This window comes from Oncorhynchus gorbuscha, unplaced genomic scaffold (genome assembly GCF_021184085.1).
Source record: "Oncorhynchus gorbuscha isolate QuinsamMale2020 ecotype Even-year unplaced genomic scaffold, OgorEven_v1.0 Un_scaffold_1093, whole genome shotgun sequence".
NCBI lineage: Eukaryota > Metazoa > Chordata > Actinopteri > Salmoniformes > Salmonidae > Oncorhynchus > Oncorhynchus gorbuscha.
In genome coordinates, this window is record NW_025745979.1 from 121,170 (window position 1) to 142,682 (window position 21,513).

The 21,513-nt window shown below is 43.5% G+C and overlaps 1 protein-coding gene across 5 annotated transcripts in view; it reads left to right on the top strand.

Annotated features, from left to right (window-relative positions):
* LOC124021228 (semaphorin-4F-like) overlaps window positions 1-21,513 on the top strand; it is a 49,928-nt gene that overhangs the window by 17,707 nt on the left and 10,708 nt on the right. For 4 of the 5 annotated variants that reach the window (XM_046336577.1, XM_046336575.1, XM_046336578.1 and 1 more), the window contains 8 exons: window positions 532-642; window positions 16,602-16,741; window positions 16,883-17,064; window positions 17,583-17,727; window positions 17,957-18,161; window positions 18,292-18,401; window positions 18,561-18,703; window positions 19,651-19,706. In XM_046336577.1, the coding sequence (XP_046192533.1) occupies window positions 532-642; window positions 16,602-16,741; window positions 16,883-17,064; window positions 17,583-17,727; window positions 17,957-18,161; window positions 18,292-18,401; window positions 18,561-18,703; window positions 19,651-19,706 (1,092 nt within the window). The remainder of the gene's footprint in view (window positions 1-531; window positions 643-16,601; window positions 16,742-16,882; window positions 17,065-17,582; window positions 17,728-17,956; window positions 18,162-18,291; window positions 18,402-18,560; window positions 18,704-19,650; window positions 19,707-21,513) is intronic. The other variant, XM_046336579.1, reaches the window with a different exon arrangement.

Genomic DNA, 21,513 nt, shown 5'->3' on the forward strand with positions numbered 1-21,513 from the left:
GTTACTGTAGGTTAGACACACACTCTTCTGTTACTGTAGGTTAGACACACACACACTGCTGTTACTGTAGGTTAGACACACACACTGCTGTTACTGTAGGTTAGACACACACACTGCTGTTACTGTAGGTTAGACACACACACTGCTGTTACTGTAGGTTAGACACACACACTGCTGTTACTGTAGGTTAGACACACACTGCTGTTACTGTAGGTTAGACACACACTCTTCTGTTACTGTAGGTTAGACACACACACACTGCTGTTACTGTAGGTTAGACACACACACTGCTGTTACTGTAGGTTAGACACTCACACACTGCTGTTACTGTAGGTTAGACACACACACTGCTGTTACTGTAGGTTAGACACACACACACTGCTGTTACTGTAGGTTAGACACTCACACACTGCTGTTACTGTAGGTTAGACACACACACTGCTGTTACTGTAGGTTAGACACACACACACTGCTGTTACTGTAGGTTAGACACTCACTCTCTATCACATCCTGTCTATGTGTGTACTGTAGATGGAGTGCTGTACACTGCCTCCCCTTCTAACTTCCTGGGCACGATGTTTGACATCACCAGGGCAACAGGTCAAGAGGTGCACGTGCATCAGTCCGTCAACTGGCTCAGTGGTGAGACCCATCTGTCAATCACACACACTCCAAATGCATGTTGGGAATGATGATAAAATACTTCTACTGTCCAAACTTCTGTAACACCAAACAACAACAGAATGTGTCCACAGAGTTTAACTCAGGATGTGGTTTAGCAGTGTAGTGTTACTTACATAATGAGTTCTCTATGTCTATAACCATCCACGTGTTTTATGTGGTTTAGCAGTGTAGTGTTACTTACATAATGAGTTCTCTATGTCTATAACCATCCACGTGTTTTATGTGGTTTAGCAGTGTAGTGTTACTTACATAATGAGTTCTCTATGTCTATAACCATCCACGTGTTTTATGTGGTTTAGCAGTGTAGTGTTACTTACATAATGAGTTCTCTATGTCTATAACCATCCACGTGTTTTATGTGGTTTAGCAGTGTAGTGTTACTTACATAATGAGTTCTCTATGTCTATAACCATCCACGTGTTTTATGTGGTTTAGCAGTGTAGTGTTACTTACATAATGAGTTCTCTATGTCTATAACCATCCACGTGTTTTATGTGGTTTAGCAGTGTAGTGTTACTTACATAATGAGTTCTCTATGTCTATAACCATCCACGTGTTTTATGTGGTTTAGCAGTGTAGTGTTACTTACATAATGAGTTCTCTATGTCTATAACCATCCACGTGTTTTATGTGGTTTAGCAGTGTAGTGTTACTTACATAATGAGTTCTCTATGTCTATAACCATCCACGTGTTTTATGTGGTTTAGCAGTGTAGTGTTACTTACATAATGAGTTCTCTATGTCTATAACCATCCACGTGTTTTATGTGGTTTAGCAGTGTAGTGTTACTTACATAATGAGTTCTCTATGTCTATAACCATCCACGTGTTTTATGTGGTTTAGCAGTGTAGTGTTACTTACATAATGAGTTCTCTATGTCTATAACCATCCACGTGTTTTATGTGGTTTAGCAGTGTAGTGTTACTTACATAATGAGTTCTCTATGTCTATAACCATCCACGTGTTTTATGTGGTTTAGCAGTGTAGTGTTACTTACATAATGAGTTCTCTATGTCTATAACCATCCACGTGTTTTATGTGGTTTAGCAGTGTAGTGTTACTTACATAATGAGTTCTCTATGTCTATAACCATCCACGTGTTTTATGTGGTTTAGCAGTGTAGTGTTACTTACATAATGAGTTCTCTATGTCTATAACCATCCACGTGTTTTATGTGGTTTAGCAGTGTAGTGTTACTTACATAATGAGTTCTCTATGTCTATAACCATCCACGTGTTTTATGTGGTTTAGCAGTGTAGTGTTACTTACATAATGAGTTCTCTATGTCTATAACCATCCACGTGTTTTATGTGGTTTAGCAGTGTAGTGTTACTTACATAATGAGTTCTCTATGTCTATAACCATCCACGTGTTTTATGTGGTTTAGCAGTGTAGTGTTACTTACATAATGAGTTCTCTATGTCTATAACCATCCACGTGTTTTATGTGGTTTAGCAGTGTAGTGTTACTTACATAATGAGTTCTCTGTCTATAACCATCCACGTGTTTTATGTGGTTTAGCAGTGTAGTGTTACTTACATAATGAGTTCTCTATGTCTATAACCATCCACGTGTTTTATGTGGTTTAGCAGTGTAGTGTTACTTACATAATGAGTTCTCTATGTCTATAACCATCCACGTGTTTTATGTGGTTTAGCAGTGTAGTGTTACTTACATAATGAGTTCTCTATGTCTATAACCATCCACGTGTTTTATGTGGTTTAGCAGTGTAGTGTTACTTACATAATGAGTTCTCTATGTCTATAACCATCCACGTGTTTTATGTGGTTTAGCAGTGTAGTGTTACTTACATAATGAGTTCTCTATGTCTATAACCATCCACGTGTTTTATGTGGTTTAGCAGTGTAGTGTTACTTACATAATGAGTTCTCTATGTCTATAACCATCCACGTGTTTTATGTGGTTTAGCAGTGTAGTGTTACTTACATAATGAGTTCTCTATGTCTATAACCATCCACGTGTTTTATGTGGTTTAGCAGTGTAGTGTTACTTACATAATGAGTTCTCTATGTCTATAACCATCCACGTGTTTTATGTGGTTTAGCAGTGTAGTGTTACTTACATAATGAGTTCTCTATGTCTATAACCATCCACGTGTTTTATGTGGTTTAGCAGTGTAGTGTTACTTACATAATGAGTTCTCTATGTCTATAACCATCCACGTGTTTTATGTGGTTTAGCAGTGTAGTGTTACTTACATAATGAGTTCTCTTTGATGGTGGTCTATGTCTATAACCATCCACGTGTTTTATGTGGTTTAGCAGTGTAGTGTTACTTACATAATGAGTTCTCTATGTCTATAACCATCCACGTGTTTTATGTGGTTTAGCAGTGTAGTGTTACTTACATAATGAGTTCTCTATGTCTATAACCATCCACGTGTTTTATGTGGTTTAGCAGTGTAGTGTTACTTACATAATGAGTTCTCTATGTCTATAACCATCCACGTGTTTTATGTGGTTTAGCAGTGTAGTGTTACTTACATAATGAGTTCTCTATGTCTATAACCATCCACGTGTTTTATGTGGTTTAGCAGTGTAGTGTTACTTACATAATGAGTTCTCTATGTCTATAACCATCCACGTGTTTTATGTGGTTTAGCAGTGTAGTGTTACTTACATAATGAGTTCTCTATGTCTATAACCATCCACGTGTTTTATGTGGTTTAGCAGTGTAGTGTTACTTACATAATGAGTTCTCTATGTCTATAACCATCCACGTGTTTTATGTGGTTAGCAGTGTGTAGTGTTACTTACATAATGAGTTCTCTATGTCTATAACCATCCACGTGTTTTATGTGGTTTAGCAGTGTAGTGTTACTTACATAATGAGTTCTCTATGTCTATAACCATCCACGTGTTTTATGTGGTTTAGCAGTGTAGTGTTACTTACATAATGAGTTCTCTTTGATGGTGGTCTATGTCTATAACCATCCACCTGGTTTATGTGGTTTAGCAGTGTAGTGTTACTTACATAATGAGTTCTCTATGTCTATAACCATCCACGTGTTTTATGTGGTTTAGCAGTGTAGTGTTACTTACATAATGAGTTCTCTTTGATGGTGGTCTATGTCTATAACCATCCACGTGTTTTATGTGGTTTAGCAGTGTAGTGTTACTTACATAATGAGTTCTCTTTGATGGTGGTCTATGTCTATAACCATCCACGTGGTTTATGTGGTTTAGCAGTGTAGTGTTACTTACATAATGAGTTCTCTTTGATGGTGGTCTGTGTCATAACCATCCACGTGGTTTATGTGGTTTAGCAGTGTAGTGTTACTTACATAATGAGTTCTCTATGTCTATAACCATCCACGTGTTTTATGTGGTTTAGCAGTGTAGTGTTACTTACATAATGAGTTCTCTTTGATGGTGGTCTATGTCTATAACCATCCACGTGTTTTATGCCAGTAAAGTCATACCGTATAAAATAAACATCACCACAGCTCTGATGGAAACAGGATGTTTTGATATAGTTTTATAAATTCCATCAGATAACTTGTCCGTTGGACATGGTGGGATCTTTTTTGTGGCGGTAGAATGAAGGATGTGAGAAGTGGAGATGGAAACGTCTTTATATGCTCCTATTGATGTAACAACCATCATATGGAAGTAAACTGGGAGTCATGAGATGACATGTTGTGTGGTCCTCCCACTACGACTCAGGAAGTCATGCAGTTTATTAGGCTACAGATGACATGTTGTGTGGTCCTCCCACTACGACTCAGGAAGTCATGCAGTTTATTAGGCTACAGATGACATGTTGTGTGGTCCTCCCACTACGACTCAGGAAGTCATGCAGTTTATTAGACTACAGATGACATGTTGTGTGGTCCTCCCACTACGACTCAGGAAGTCATGCAGTTTATTAGACTACAGATGACATGTTGTGTGGTCCTCCCACTACGACTCAGGAAGTCATGCAGTTTATTAGACTACAGATGACATGTTGTGTGGTCCTCCCACTACGACTCAGGAAGTCATGCAGTTTATTAGACTACAGATGACATGTTGTGTGGTCCTCCCACTACGACTCGGGAAGTCATGCAGTTTATTAGGCTACAGATGACATGTTGTGTGGTCCTCCCACTACGACTCAGGGAAGTCATGCAGTTTATTAGACTACAGATGACATGTTGTGTGGTCCTCCCACTACGACTCAGGAAGTCATGCAGTTTATTAGACTACAGATGACATGTTGTGTGGTCCTCCCACTACGACTCAGGAAGTCATGCAAGTCATGCAGTTTATTAGACTACAGATGACATGTTGTGTTATTAGACTACAGATGACATGTTGTGTGGTCCTCCCACTACGACTCGGGAAGTCATGCAGTTTATTAGACTACAGATGACATGTTGTGTTGTCCTCCCACTACGACTCGGGAAGTCATGCAGTTTATTAGGCTACAGATGACATGTTGTGTGGTCCTCCCACTACGACTCGGGAAGTCATGCAGTTTATTATACTACAGATGACATGTTGTGTGGTCCTCCCACTACGACTCAGGAAGTCATGCAGTTTATTAGGCTACAGATGACATGTTGTGTGGTCCTCCCACTACGACTCAGGAAGTCATGCAGTTTATTAGGCTACAGATGACATGTTGTGTGGTCCTCCCACTACGACTCAGGAAGTCATGCAGTTTATTAGGCTACAGATGACATGTTGTGTGGTCCTCACACTACGACTCAGGAAGTCATGCAGTTTATTAGACTACAGATGACATGTTGTGTGGTCCTCCCACTACGACTCAGGAAGTCATGCAGTTTATTAGACTACAGATGACATGTTGTGTGGTCCTCCCACTACGACTCAGGAAGTCATGCAGTTTATTAGACTACAGATGACATGTTGTGTGGTCCTCCCACTACGACTCAGGAAGTCATGCAGTTTATTAGACTACAGATGACATGTTGTGTGGTCCTCCCACTACGACTCAGGAAGTCATGCAGTTTATTAGACTACAGATGACATGTTGTGTGGTCCTCCCACTACGACTCAGGAAGTCATGCAGTTTATTAGACTACAGATGACATGTTGTGTGGTCCTCCCACTACGACTCAGGAAGTCATGCAGTTTATTAGACTACAGATGACATGTTGTGTGGTCCTCCCACTACGACTCAGGAAGTCATGCAGTTTATTAGGCTACAGATGACATGTTGTGTGGTCCTCCCACTACGACTCAGGAAGTCATGCAGTTTATTAGGCTACAGATGACATGTTGTGTGGTCCTCCCACAGTTTATTAGGCTACAGATGACTCAGGAAGTCATGCAGTTTATTAGACTACAGATGACATGTTGTGTGGTCCTCCCACTACGACTCAGGAAGTCATGCAGTTTATTAGGCTACAGATGACATGTTGTGTGGTCCTCCCACTACGACTCGGGAAGTCATGCAGTTTATTAGGCTACAGATGACATGTTGTGTGGTCCTCCCACTACGACTCGGGAAGTCATGCAGTTTATTAGGCTACAGATGACATGTTGTGTGGTCCTCCCACTACGACTCGGGAAGTCATGCAGTTTATTAGGCTACAGATGACATGTTGTGTGGTCCTCCCACTACGACTCAGGAAGTCATGCAGTTTATTAGGCTACAGATGACATGTTGTGTGGTCCTCCCACTACGACTCAGGAAGTCATGCAGTTTATTAGGCTACAGATGACATGTTGTGTGGTCCTCCCACTACGACTCAGGAAGTCATGCAGTTTATTAGACTACAGATGACATGTTGTGTGGTCCTCCCACTACGACTCAGGAAGTCATGCAGTTTATTAGACTACAGATGACATGTTGTGTGGTCCTCCCACTACGACTCAGGAAGTCATGCAGTTTATTAGACTACAGATGACATGTTGTGTGGTCCTCCCACTACGACTCGGGAAGTCATGTAGTTTATTAGGCTACAGATGACATGTTGTGTTGTCCTCCCACTACGACTCAGGAAGTCATGCAGTTTATTAGGCTACAGATGACATGTTGTGTTGTCCTCCCACTACGACTCAGGAAGTCATGCAGTTTATTAGACTACAGATGACATGTTGTGTGGTCCTCCCACTACGACTCAGGAAGTCATGCAGTTTATTAGACTACAGATGACATGTTGTGTGGTCCTCCCACTACGACTCGGGAAGTCATGTAGTTTATTAGGCTACAGATGACATGTTGTGTGGTCCTCCCACTACGACTCAGGAAGTCATGCAGTTTATTAGGCTACAGATGACATGTTGTGTGGTCCTCCCACTACGACTCAGGAAGTCATGCAGTTTATTAGGCTACAGATGACATGTTGTGTTGTCCTCCCACTACGACTCAGGAAGTCATGCAGTTTATTAGACTACAGATGACATGTTGTGTTGTCCTCCCACTACGACTCAGGAAGTCATGCAGTTTATTAGGCTACAGATGACATGTTGTGTGGTCCTCCCACTACGACTCAGGAAGTCATGCAGTTTATTAGGCTACAGATGACATGTTGTGTGGTCCTCCCACTACGACTCAGGAAGTCATGCAGTTTATTAGACTACAGATGACATGTTGTGTGGTCCTCCCACTACGACTCAGGAAGTCATGCAGTTTATTAGGCTACAGATGACATGTTGTGTGGTCCTCCCACTACGACTCAGGAAGTCATGCAGTTTATTAGGCTACAGATGACATGTTGTGTGGTCCTCCCACTACGACTCGGGAAGTCATGCAGTTTATTAGGCTACAGATGACATGTTGTGTGGTCCTCCCACTACGACTCAGGAAGTCATGCAGTTTATTAGACTACAGACTACAGATGACATGTTGTGTGGTCCTCCCACTACGACTCAGGAAGTCATGCAGTTTATTAGGCTACAGATGACATGTTGTGTGGTCCTCCCACTACGACTCGGGAAGTCATGCAGTTTATTAGACTACAGATGACATGTTGTGTGGTCCTCCCACTACGACTCAGGAAGTCATGCAGTTTATTAGGCTACAGATGACATGTTGTGTGGTCCTCCCACTACGACTCGGGAAGTCATGCAGTTTATTAGGCTACAGATGACATGTTGTGTGGTCCTCCCACTACGACTCGGGAAGTCATGCAGTTTATTAGGCTACAGATGACATGTTGTGTGGTCCTCCCACTACGACTCGGGAAGTCATGCAGTTTATTAGGCTACAGATGACATGTTGTGTGGTCCTCCCACTACGACTCAGGAAGTCATGCAGTTTATTAGGCTACAGATGACATGTTGTGTGGTCCTCCCACTACGACTCAGGAAGTCATGCAGTTTATTAGGCTACAGATGACATGTTGTGTGGTCCTCCCACTACGACTCAGGAAGTCATGCAGTTTATTAGACTACAGATGACATGTTGTGTGGTCCTCCCACTACGACTCAGGAAGTCATGCAGTTTATTAGACTACAGATGACATGTTGTGTGGTCCTCCCACTACGACTCGGGAAGTCATGCAGTTTATTAGGCTACAGATGACATGTTGTGTGGTCCTCCCACTACGACTCGGGAAGTCATGCAGTTTATTAGACTACAGATGACATGTTGTGTGGTCCTCCCACTACGACTCGGGAAGTCATGCAGTTTATTAGACTACAGATGACATGTTGTGTGGTCCTCCCACTACGACTCAGGAAGTCATGCAGTTTATTAGACTACAGATGACATGTTGTGTGGTCCTCCCACTACGACTCGGGAAGTCATGCAGTTTATTAGGCTACAGATGACATGTTGTGTGGTCCTCCCACTACGACTCAGGAAGTCATGCAGTTTATTAGACTACAGATGACATGTTGTGTTGTCCTCCCACTACGACTCAGGAAGTCATGCAGTTTATTAGACTACAGATGACATGTTGTGTGGTCCTCCCACTACGACTCAGGAAGTCATGCAGTTTATTAGACTACAGATGACATGTTGTGTGGTCCTCCCACTACGACTCAGGAAGTCATGCAGTTTATTAGACTACAGATGACATGTTGTGTGGTCCTCCTACTACGACTCAGGAAGTCATGCAGTTTATTAGACTACAGATGACATGTTGTGTGGTCGTCCTACTACGACTCAGGAAGTCATGCAGTTTATTAGACTACAGATGACATGTTGTGTGGTCCTCCCACTACGACTCAGGAAGTCATGCAGTTTATTAGACTACAGATGACATGTTGTGTGGTCCTCCCACTACGACTCAGGAAGTCATGCAGTTTATTAGGCTACAGATGACATGTTGTGTTGTCCTCCCACTACGACTCAGGAAGTCATGCAGTTTATTAGGCTACAGATGACATGTTGTGTGGTCCTCCCACTACGACTCGGGAAGTCATGCAGTTTATTAGGCTACAGATGACATGTTGTGTGGTCCTCCCACTACGACTCGGGAAGTCATGCAGTTTATTAGACTACAGATGACATGTTGTGTGGTCCTCCTACTACGACTCAGGAAGTCATGCAGTTTATTAGGCTACAGATGACATGTTGTGTGGTCCTCCCACTACGACTCAGGAAGTCATGCAGTTTATTAGACTACAGATGACATGTTGTGTGGTCCTCCCACTACGACTCGGGAAGTCATGCAGTTTATTAGGCTACAGATGACATGTTGTGTGGTCCTCCCACTACGACTCGGGAAGTCATGCAGTTTATTAGGCTACAGATGACATGTTGTGTGGTCCTCCCACTACGACTCGGGAAGTCATGCAGTTTATTAGGCTACAGATGACATGTTGTGTGGTCCTCCCACTACGACTCGGGAAGTCATGCAGTTTATTAGACTACAGATGACATGTTGTGTGGTCCTCCCACTACGACAGTCATGCAGTTTATTAGACTACAGATGACATCCTCCCACTACGGAAGTCATGCACTACGACTCAGGAAGTCATGAGATGACATGTTGTGTGGTCCTCCCACTACGACTCAGGAAGTCATGCAGTTTATTAGGCTACAGATGACATGTTGTGTGGTCCTCCCACTACGACTCCGGAAGTCATGCAGTTTATTAGGCTACAGATGACATGTTGTGTGGTCCTCCCACTACGACTCGGGAAGTCATGCAGTTTATTATGCTACAGATGACATGTTGTGTGGTCCTCCCACTACGACTCGGGAAGTCATGCAGTTTATTAGGCTACAGATGACATGTTGTGTGGTCCTCCCACTACGACTCGGGAAGTAATGCAGTTTATTAGGCTACAGATGACATGTTGTGTGGTCCTCCCACTACGACTCGGGAAGTCATGCAGTTTATTAGACTACAGATGACATGTTGTGTGGTCCTCCCACTACGACTCAGGAAGTCATGCAGTTTATTAGACTACAGATGACATGTTGTGTGGTCCTCCCACTACGACTCGGGAAGTCATGCAGTTTATTAGGCTACAGATGACATGTTGTGTGGTCCTCCCACTACGACTCAGGAAGTCATGCAGTTTATTAGACTACAGATGACATGTTGTGTTGTCCTCCCACTACGACTCAGGAAGTCATGCAGTTTATTAGGCTACAGATGACATGTTGTGTGGTCCTCCCACTACGACTCAGGAAGTCATGCAGTTTATTAGACTACAGATGACATGTTGTGTGGTCCTCCCACTACGACTCAGGAAGTCATGCAGTTTATTAGACTACAGATGACATGTTGTGTGGTCCTCCTACTACGACTCAGGAAGTCATGCAGTTTATTAGACTACAGATGACATGTTGTGTGGTCCTCCTACTACGACTCAGGAAGTCATGCAGTTTATTAGACTACAGATGACATGTTGTGTGGTCCTCCCACTACGACTCAGGAAGTCATGCAGTTTATTAGACTACAGATGACATGTTGTGTGGTCCTCCCACTACGACTCAGGAAGTCATGCAGTTTATTAGGCTACAGATGACATGTTGTGTGGTCCTCCCACTACGACTCGGGAAGTCATGCAGTTTATTAGGCTACAGATGACATGTTGTGTGGTCCTCCCACTACGACTCGGGAAGTCATGCAGTTTATTAGGCTACAGATGACATGTTGTGTGGTCCTCCCACTACGACTCGGGAAGTCATGCAGTTTATTAGACTACAGATGACATGTTGTGTGGTCCTCCCACTACGACTCAGGAAGTCATGAGATGACATGTTGTGTGGTCCTCCCACTACGACTCAGGAAGTCATGAGATGACATGTTGTGTGGTCCTCCCACTACGACTCAGGAAGTCATGCAGTTTATTAGGCTACAGATGACATGTTGTGTGGTCCTCCCACTATGACTTGGGAAGTCATGCAGTTTATTAGGCTACAGATGACATGTTGTGTGGTCCTCCCACTACGACTCGGGAAGTCATGCAGTTTATTAGGCTACAGATGACATGTTGTGTGGTCCTCCCACTACGACTCGGGAAGTCATGCAGTTTATTAGGCTACAGATGACATGTTGTGTGGTCCTCCCACTACGACTCGGGAAGTAATGCAGTTTATTAGGCTACAGATGACATGTTGTGTGGTCCTCCCACTACGACTCGGGAAGTCATGCAGTTTATTAGACTACAGATGACATGTTGTGTGGTCCTCCCACTACGACTCAGGAAGTCATGCAGTTTATTAGACTACAGATGACATGTTGTGTGGTCCTCCCACTACGACTCGGGAAGTCATGCAGTTTATTAGGCTACAGATGACATGTTGTGTGGTCCTCCCACTACGACTCAGGAAGTCATGCAGTTTATTAGACTACAGATGACATGTTGTGTTGTCCTCCCACTACGACTCAGGAAGTCATGCAGTTTATTAGGCTACAGATGACATGTTGTGTGGTCCTCCCACTACGACTCAGGAAGTCATGCAGTTTATTAGACTACAGATGACATGTTGTGTGGTCCTCCCACTACGACTCAGGAAGTCATGCAGTTTATTAGACTACAGATGACATGTTGTGTGGTCCTCCTACTACGACTCAGGAAGTCATGCAGTTTATTAGACTACAGATGACATGTTGTGTGGTCCTCCTACTACGACTCAGGAAGTCATGCAGTTTATTAGACTACAGATGACATGTTGTGTGGTCCTCCCACTACGACTCAGGAAGTCATGCAGTTTATTAGACTACAGATGACATGTTGTGTGGTCCTCCCACTACGACTCAGGAAGTCATGCAGTTTATTAGGCTACAGATGACATGTTGTGTTGTCCTCCCACTACGACTCAGGAAGTCATGCAGTTTATTAGGCTACAGATGACATGTTGTGTGGTCCTCCCACTACGACTCGGGAAGTCATGCAGTTTATTAGGCTACAGATGACATGTTGTGTGGTCCTCCCACTACGACTCAGGAAGTCATGCAGTTTATTAGGCTACAGATGACATGTTGTGTGGTCCTCCCACTATGACTCAGACTCAGGAAGTCATGCAGTTTATTAGACTACAGATGACATGTTGTGTGGTCCTCCCACTACGACTCAGGAAGTCATGAGATGACATATTGTGTGGTCCTCCCACTACGACTCAGGAAGTCATGCAGTTTATTAGGCTACAGATGACATGTTGTGTGGTCCTCCCACTACGACTTGGGAAGTCATGCAGTTTATTAGGCTACAGATGACATGTTGTGTGGTCCTCCCACTACGACTCGGGAAGTCATGCAGTTTATTAGGCTACAGATGACATGTTGTGTGGTCCTCCCACTACGACTCGGGAAGTCATGCAGTTTATTAGGCTACAGATGACATGTTGTGTGGTCCTCCCACTACGACTCAGGAAGTCATGCAGTTTATTAGGCTACAGATGACATGTTGTGTGGTCCTCCCACTACGACTCAGGAAGTCATGCAGTTTATTAGACTACAGATGACATGTTGTGTGGTCCTCCCACTACGACTCAGGAAGTCATGCAGTTTATTAGACTACAGATGACATGTTGTGTGGTCCTCCCACTACGACTCAGGAAGTCATGCAGTTTATTAGACTACAGATGACATGTTGTGTGGTCCTCCTACTACGACTCAGGAAGTCATGCAGTTTATTAGACTACAGATGACATGTTGTGTGGTCCTCCCACTACGACTCAGGAAGTCATGCAGTTTATTAGACTACAGATGACATGTTGTGTGGTCCTCCCACTACGACTCAGGAAGTCATGCAGTTTATTAGACTACAGATGACATGTTGTGTGGTCCTCCCACTACGACTCAGGAAGTCATGCAGTTTATTAGGCTACAGATGACATGTTGTGTTGTCCTCCCACTACGACTCAGGAAGTCATGCAGTTTATTAGGCTACAGATGACATGTTGTGTGGTCCTCCCACTACGACTCGGGAAGTCATGCAGTTTATTAGGCTACAGATGACATGTTGTGTGGTCCTCCCACTACGACTCAGGAAGTCATGCAGTTTATTAGGCTACAGATGACATGTTGTGTGGTCCTCCCACTACGACTCAGGAAGTCATGCAGTTTATTAGACTACAGATGACATGTTGTGTGGTCCTCCCACTACGACTCGGGAAGTCATGCAGTTTATTAGGCTACAGATGACATGTTGTGTGGTCCTCCCACTACGACTCGGGAAGTCATGCAGTTTATTAGGCTACAGATGACATGTTGTGTGGTCCTCCCACTACGACTCGGGAAGTCATGCAGTTTATTAGGCTACAGATGACATGTTGTGTGGTCCTCCCACTACGACTCGGGAAGTCATGCAGTTTATTAGACTACAGATGACATGTTGTGTGGTCCTCCCACTACGACTCAGGAAGTCATGAGATGACATGTTGTGTGGTCCTCCCACTACGACTCAGGAAGTCATGCAGTTTATTAGACTACAGATGACGTGTTGTGTTGTCCTCCCACTACGACTCAGGAAGTCATGCAGTTTATTAGACTACAGATGACATGTTGTGTGGTCCTCCCACTACGACTCAGGAAGTCATGCAGTTTATTAGGCTACAGATGACATGTTGTGTGGTCCTCCCACTACGACTCGGGAAGTCATGCAGTTTATTAGGCTACAGATGACATGTTGTGTGGTCCTCCCACTACGACTCAGGAAGTCATGCAGTTTATTAGGCTACAGATGACATGTTGTGTGGTCCTCCCACTACGACTCGGGAAGTCATGCAGTTTATTAGACTACAGATGACATGTTGTGTGGTCCTCCTACTACGACTCAGGAAGTCATGCAGTTTATTAGGCTACAGATGACATGTTGTGTGGTCCTCCCACTACGACTCAGGAAGTCATGCAGTTTATTAGACTACAGATGACATGTTGTGTGGTCCTCCTACTACGACTCGGGAAGTCATGCAGTTTATTAGACTACAGATGACATGTTGTGTGGTCCTCCCACTACGACTCAGGAAGTCATGAGATGACATGTTGTGTGGTCCTCCCACTACGACTCAGGAAGTCATGCAGTTTATTAGACTACAGATGACGTGTTGTGTTGTCCTCCCACTACGACTCAGGAAGTCATGCAGTTTATTAGACTACAGATGACATGTTGTGTGGTCCTCCCACTACGACTCGGGAAGTCATGCAGTTTATTAGACTACAGATGACATGTTGTGTGGTCCTCCTACTACGACTCAGGAAGTCATGCAGTTTATTAGACTACAGATGACATGTTGTGTGGTCCTCCCACTACGACTCGGGAAGTCATGCAGTTTATTAGGCTACAGATGACATGTTGTGTGGTCCTCCCACTACGACTCGGGAAGTCATGCAGTTTATTAGGCTACAGATGACATGTTGTGTGGTCCTCCCACTACGACTCGGGAAGTCATGCAGTTTATTAGGCTACAGATGACATGTTGTGTGGTCCTCCCACTACGACTCAGGAAGTCATGCAGTTTATTAGACTACAGATGACATGTTGTGTGGTCCTCCCACTACGACTCAGGAAGTCATGCAGTTTATTAGACTACAGATGACGTGTTGTGTTGTCCTCCCACTACGACTCAGGAAGTCATGCAGTTTATTAGACTACAGATGACATGTTGTGTGGTCCTCCCACTACGACTCAGGAAGTCATGCAGTTTATTAGACTACAGATGACATGTTGTGTGGTCCTCCCACTACGACTCGGGAAGTCATGCAGTTTATTAGGCTACAGATGACATGCTGTGTGGTCCTCCCACTACGACTCGGGAAGTCATGCAGTTTATTAGACTACAGATGACATGTTGTGTGGTCCTCCCACTACGACTCAGGAAGTCATGCAGTTTATTAGACTACAGATGACGTGTTGTGTGGTCCTCCCACTACGACTCAGGAAGTCATGCAGTTTATTAGACTACAGATGACATGTTGTGTTGTCCTCCCACTACGACTCAGGAAGTCATGCAGTTTATTAGGCTACAGATGACATGTTGTGTGGTCCTCCCACTACGACTCGGGAAGTCATGCAGTTTATTAGGCTACAGATGACATGTTGTGTGGTCCTCCCACTACGACTCAGGAAGTCATGCAGTTTATTAGGCTACAGATGACATGTTGTGTGGTCCTCCCACTATGACTCGGGAAGTCATGCAGTTTATTAGGCTACAGATGACATGTTGTGTGGTCCTCCCACTACGACTCAGGAAGTCATGCAGTTTATTAGGCTACAGATGACATGTTGTGTGGTCCTCCCACTACGACTCAGGAAGTCATGCAGTTTATTAGACTACAGATGACATGTTGTGTGGTCCTCCCACTACGACTCAGGAAGTCATGCAGTTTATTAGGCTACAGATGACATGTTGTGTGGTCCTCCCACTACGACTCAGGAAGTCATGCAGTTTATTAGGCTACAGATGACATGTTGTGTGGTCCTCCCACTACGACTCAGGAAGTCATGCAGTTTATTAGACTACAGATGACATGTTGTGTGGTCCTCCCACTACGACTCAGGAAGTCATGCAGTTTATTAGGCTACAGATGACATGTTGTGTGGTCCTCCCACTACGACTCAGGAAGTCATGCAGTTTATTAGACTACAGATGACATGTTGTGTGGTCCTCCCACTACGACTCAGGAAGTCATGCAGTTTATTAGGCTACAGATGACATGTTGTGTGGTCCTCCCACTACGACTCAGGAAGTCATGCAGTTTATTAGGCTACAGATGACATGTTGTGTGGTCCTCCCACTACGACTCGGGAAGTCATGCAGTTTATTAGGCTACAGATGACATGTTGTGTGGTCCTCCCACTACGACTCAGGAAGTCATGCAGTTTATTAGGCTACAGATGACATGTTGTGTGGTCCTCCCACTACGACTCGGGAAGTCATGCAGTTTATTAGGCTACAGATGACATGTTGTGTGGTCCTCCCACTACGACTCAGGAAGTCATGCAGTTTATTAGGCTACAGATGACATGTTGTGTGGTCCTCCCACTACGACTCAGGAAGTCATGCAGTTTATTAGGCTACAGATGAAATAACTGAAAGTGCAAGGTGATTTTGACGCTCTTTTCCCGTAAATATCGAGAGTCTTATTCTGGTAATGTGATGATCGAGGCTTGACTGCAGTTTGACAAATACAAATATTCTTGCTCTTATTGATAGTGATCTCATCATGTAGACTAGCCTTCCCAAAGTGTATCTGTGAGCTGTTGGCTAGAGCGCTCGTGCCAAGACCAGAATATGCACATTTTCTATTTAACCAAACCTGGGATATAACTATCGGTACAGTTGAAAATGGGAACACATTGAACTTTACATTTTTATTCGGTACATTGAAATTTATGCAAAAAATAATGTTTTGTGTGTCTACGTCATCACACATTGATTTTTATCCGCAAAAAGACAGTTTAGTGGAAACACCACTGATGAGAAAATGTGCATGTTTGTCTGGGGCTACAAGGAAAACCGTCGGGGCTGTTGAGGACTGGAGCTGGGAAGCACGACATACAATATGTCATTAATATGTCATTCTCTGATGAGTCCAGATCCAGAGTTTGTGAGTTCGGCCCTGGTCAAGGAGAGTCCTGGAGATGATGATAAAATCTACTTCTTCTTCATGGAGAATGCCTTAGAGTACGACCTTTACACCAAGGTCAGGGTCACACGGTTGGCCAGAGTCTGCAAGGTGAGATACATCTCTCTCTCTGTCTGTCTGTCTCTCTTTCCTCTCTTTCTCTCTCTCTCCCTCTATTTTGCTCATGTGTGCTCGTGCTCTCTCTCCATCCTTCTCATCCCCCTCTCCCCCATCCCTTTCCCTCTCTGCCAGGGAGACGTGGGGGGCTCTAAGACCCTGCAGAAGCGCTGGACCAGTTTCCTGAAGGCTCAGCTGGTGTGTCAGGACCGGGACAGTGGCCAGCACTACACCGTCCTGACCCACGCCTACCCCCTGGAACACCGCCTGGGAGACCCCAGCAGCACACACTTCTACACCCTCTTCACCTCCCAGGGGTAAGGGGGTGGAGAGGGGAAGAGAGAGTGAGGGAGGGGGGGGGGTAGAGATGGGGAGAGAGGGAGGGAGTGGGGGTAGAGATGGGGAGAGAGGGAGGTAGAGGAGGAGTAGAGATGGGGAGAGAGGGGGGAGTGGGGGTAGAGATGGGGAGAGAGGGAGGTAGAGGAGGAGTAGAGATGGGGAGAGAGGGAGGTAGAGGAGGAGTAGAGATGGGGAGAGAGGGAGGTAGAGGAGGAGTAGAGATGGGGAGAGAGAGGGGTAGAGGAGGAGTAGAGATGGGGAGAGAGGGAGGTAGAGGAGGAGTAGAGATGGGGAGAGAGGGAGGGGGGTAGAGATGGGGAGAGAGGGAGGTAGAGGAGGAGTAGAGATGGGAAGTGGGGTGGGGAGTGAATGAGAGAGAGGACAGATTGTGAGGGAAAGAGAGAGGAGAATCACTAAAATATGAATATTATGTTACAGTGACTCATACAGATGGCATTACTGTAATGAACATGGTAATGTGTGTGTGTGTGTTTAGGAAAGGAGAGCGCGTGTCAGCAGTGTGTGTGTACAGCCTGGCTGACATCACCAAGGTGTTTGCGACGGGAGGCTTCAGAGATATGAAGAGGAACTGTGTGAACAGTGGGAACTCTGAGTCTGTACCCGACCCCCGACCTGGACAGGTATTCACCAGACTCACCTGGGTTGTATTTATTAGGGCATGCAATGGAAAACATTTTAAAAACGTTTTGCAACGGATAGCGGAAGTTAGTGCTTCTTTGGAAAATGAGTGTTTCTTTGTTATTGGACGGATCCAGGTAGTCATTTTCCATTTCAGGGTTATTATCATATAGTGTCCTAGTATGTCCATCATCGTCATAACACGCTGAACTGTTCTCTGTGCCCCCTCAGTGTATCAACCATGTCCTGAGAGCCCAGGGTTACAACTCCTCCTTCGACATGCCCGACCGCGTGCTGCAGTTTGCCAAGGAACATCCTCTGTTGACGAACACTGTGGACGCAGCGCCCCTTCTGGTGAGGAGGGGAACTACATACACCAGGATCACAGCCACCAACATCTCCAACAGTGATGCTGCCCTACTACATCTGGGAACAGGTGAGAGAGAGAAACATCAAGTAATCAATAGACAAGGCTGTTAATTGACTATGCTGAACATATCAGAAAATATGCTCATTTTGTGGTTGATGATGTTCTGTGGTGTGAATTGATGTGTGTTTTCACACAGATCAGGGGGAGTTACACAGTGTCTCTATTGTTGGTCGTACTGCTACTCTGCTGCAGGAGATCCCTCTGACAACCTCAGTAGAGCCCGTCAACAACATCCTCATACACCAGGTAACACACACACACACACACACACACACACACACACACACACACACACACACACACACACACACACACACACACACACACACACACACACACACACACACACACACACACACACACACACACACACACAGACATCTTTAATTCTTTGCTCCCTCCCAGGGCCATGTGGTGGTGGGCTCCCCATGCTCTCTGTCCCGTGTGCCAGTAGAGGGGTGCAGGGTGTACTCCAGCTGTCAGGTGTGTGCCCGGGCAGCAGGACTAGGTTGTGTGTGGGATGTCAACACGAGAGGCTGTGTTGCGGAGTGAGTCTACATAGCATTCTCTTTGTGGGGGTTTGAGTCTCTTTCTCCCTTTCTCTCTCTTTCTCTCTCTCTCTCTCTGAATTAAATTCAAGGGCTTTATTGGCATGGGAAACATATGTTAAGGCCCTCCTTGGTCGGCCTCTCTCTCTGTCTCTATTTCTGTCTCTGTCTCTCACTCTCTGTCTCTGTCTCTGTCAATTCAATTTCAATTTAAGGGGCTTTATTGGCGTAGGATACATATGTTTACATTGCCAAAGGAAGTCAAATAGATAATAAACAAAAGTGAAATAAACAATAAAAAGTTTACATTTAACAGTACACTCCAAAAGAATAAAGACATTTTAAGTGTCATAATATGTCTAAATATACACTGTTGGGATGTTTATCTCTCTCTCTCCCTCTCTCTCTCTCTCTCTCTCTCTCTCTCTCTCTCTCTCTCTCTCTCTCTCTCTCTCTCTCTCTCTGTCTCTCTCTGTCTATCTCTCTCTCTATCTCTCTCTCTCTCTCTCTCTCTCTCTCTGTCTCTCTCTGTCTCTCTCTCTCTCTCTCTCTCTCTCTCTCTCTCTCTCTCTCTCTCTCTCTCTCTCTCTCTCTTCTCCCTCTATCTCTCTCTCTATCTCTCTCTCTCTCTCTCTCTCTCTCTCTCTCTCTCTCTCTCTCTCTCTCTCTCTCTCTCTCTCTCTCTCCCCTCTCTCTCTCTCTCTCTCTCTCTCTCTCTCTCTCTCTCTCTCTCTCTCTCTCTCTCTCTCTCTCTCTCTCTCTCTCTCTCTCTCTCTCTCTCTCTCTCTCTCTCTCTCTCTCTCTCTCTCTCTCTCTCTCTCTCTCTCTCTCTCTCTCTCTCCCTCCTGCTGTTCAGAACATTGCTTTATCTTCCTTCCTTTCAAACTAGTTGTTTCATTGTCACCCTCACATCACACTGTCTCTCGTTGTTCTTCCTCTGTTCTCAGCTCTCCAGTGCAGAGGGAGTCAGAGGACCCTTTGAAGGTGTGTGGCACTGGAGAGGGTGAGTACGAACACTATTCCACTATTAAACAGGTTGATTGGAATTGTAGTGCTAGAGGCGCACTACAGACCCTTGTTTGATTCCAGGCTGTATCACAACCGGCTGTGATTGGGAGTCCCATAGGGCGGCGCACATTTGACCCAGCATCGTCTGGTTTAGGGTCTGGCCGGGGTAGGCCGTTATTGTCAATAAGAATTTGTTGACTTGTATAGTTAAATAAAGGTTAAAATATATATATATAATAATTATATCATATAATTATATCAGTTATATTCCACTATTACCCATGCATAATGTTCTTATATCACATCTAGTCCACTATTAAACATGTTTAAGGCCCTTATAACATCAATTCCACTATTAAACATGCATAAGGTTATTATATCACATATATTCCACTATTAAACATGTTTAAGGCCCTTATATAACATCAATTCCACTATTAAACATGCATAAGGTTATTATATCACATCTATTCCACTATTAAACATGCATAAGGTTATTATATCACATCTATTCCACTATTAAACATGCATAAGGTTATTATATCACATCTATTCCACTATTAAACATGCATAAGGTTATTATATCACATCTATTCCACTATTAAACATGCATACGGTTATTATATCACATCTATTCCACTATTAAACATGCATACAGCCCTCATACCACATCTATTCCACTATTAAACATGCATACGGTTATTATATCACATCTATTCCACTATTAAACATGCATACGGTTATTATATCACATCTATTCCACTATTAAACATGCATAAGGTTATTATATAACATCTATTCCACTGTTAAACATGCATTAGGTTATTATATCACATCTATTCCACTATTAAACATGCATACGGTTATTATATCACATCTATTCCACTATTAAACATGCATACGGTTATTATATCACATCTATTCCACTATTAAACATGCATACGGTTATTATATCACATCTATTCCACTATTAAACATGCATACAGCCCTCATACCACATCTATTCCACTATTAAACATGCATAAGGTTATTATATCACATCTATTCCACTATTAAACATGCATAAGGTTATTATACCACATCTATTCCACTATTAAACATGCATAAGGTTATTATATCACATCTATTCCACTATTAAACATGCATAAGGTTATTATACCACATATATTCCACTATTAAACATGCATAAGGTTATTATACCACATCTATTCCACTATTAAACATGCATAAGGTTATTATATCACATCTATTCCACTATTAAACATGCATACGGTTATTATATCACATCTATTCCACTATTAAACATGCATAAGGTTATTATATCACATCTATTCCACTATTAAACATGCATACAGCCCTCATACCACATCTATTCCACTATTAAACATGCATACGGTTATTATATCACATATATTCCACTATTAAACATGCATACGGTTATTATATCACATCTATTCCACTATTAAACATGCATACGGTTATTATATCACATCTATTCCACTATTAAACATGCATACTGTTATTATATCACATCTATTCCACTATTAAACATGCATACGGTTATTATATCACATCTATTCCACTATTAAACATGCATACAGCCCTCATACCACATCTATTCCACTATTAAACATGCATAAGGTTATTATATCACATCTATTCCACTATTAAACATGCATAAGGTTATTATACCACATCTATTCCACTATTAAACATGCATAAGGTTATTATATCACATCTATTCCACTATTAACATGCATAAGGTTATTATACCACATATATTCCACTATTAAACATGCATA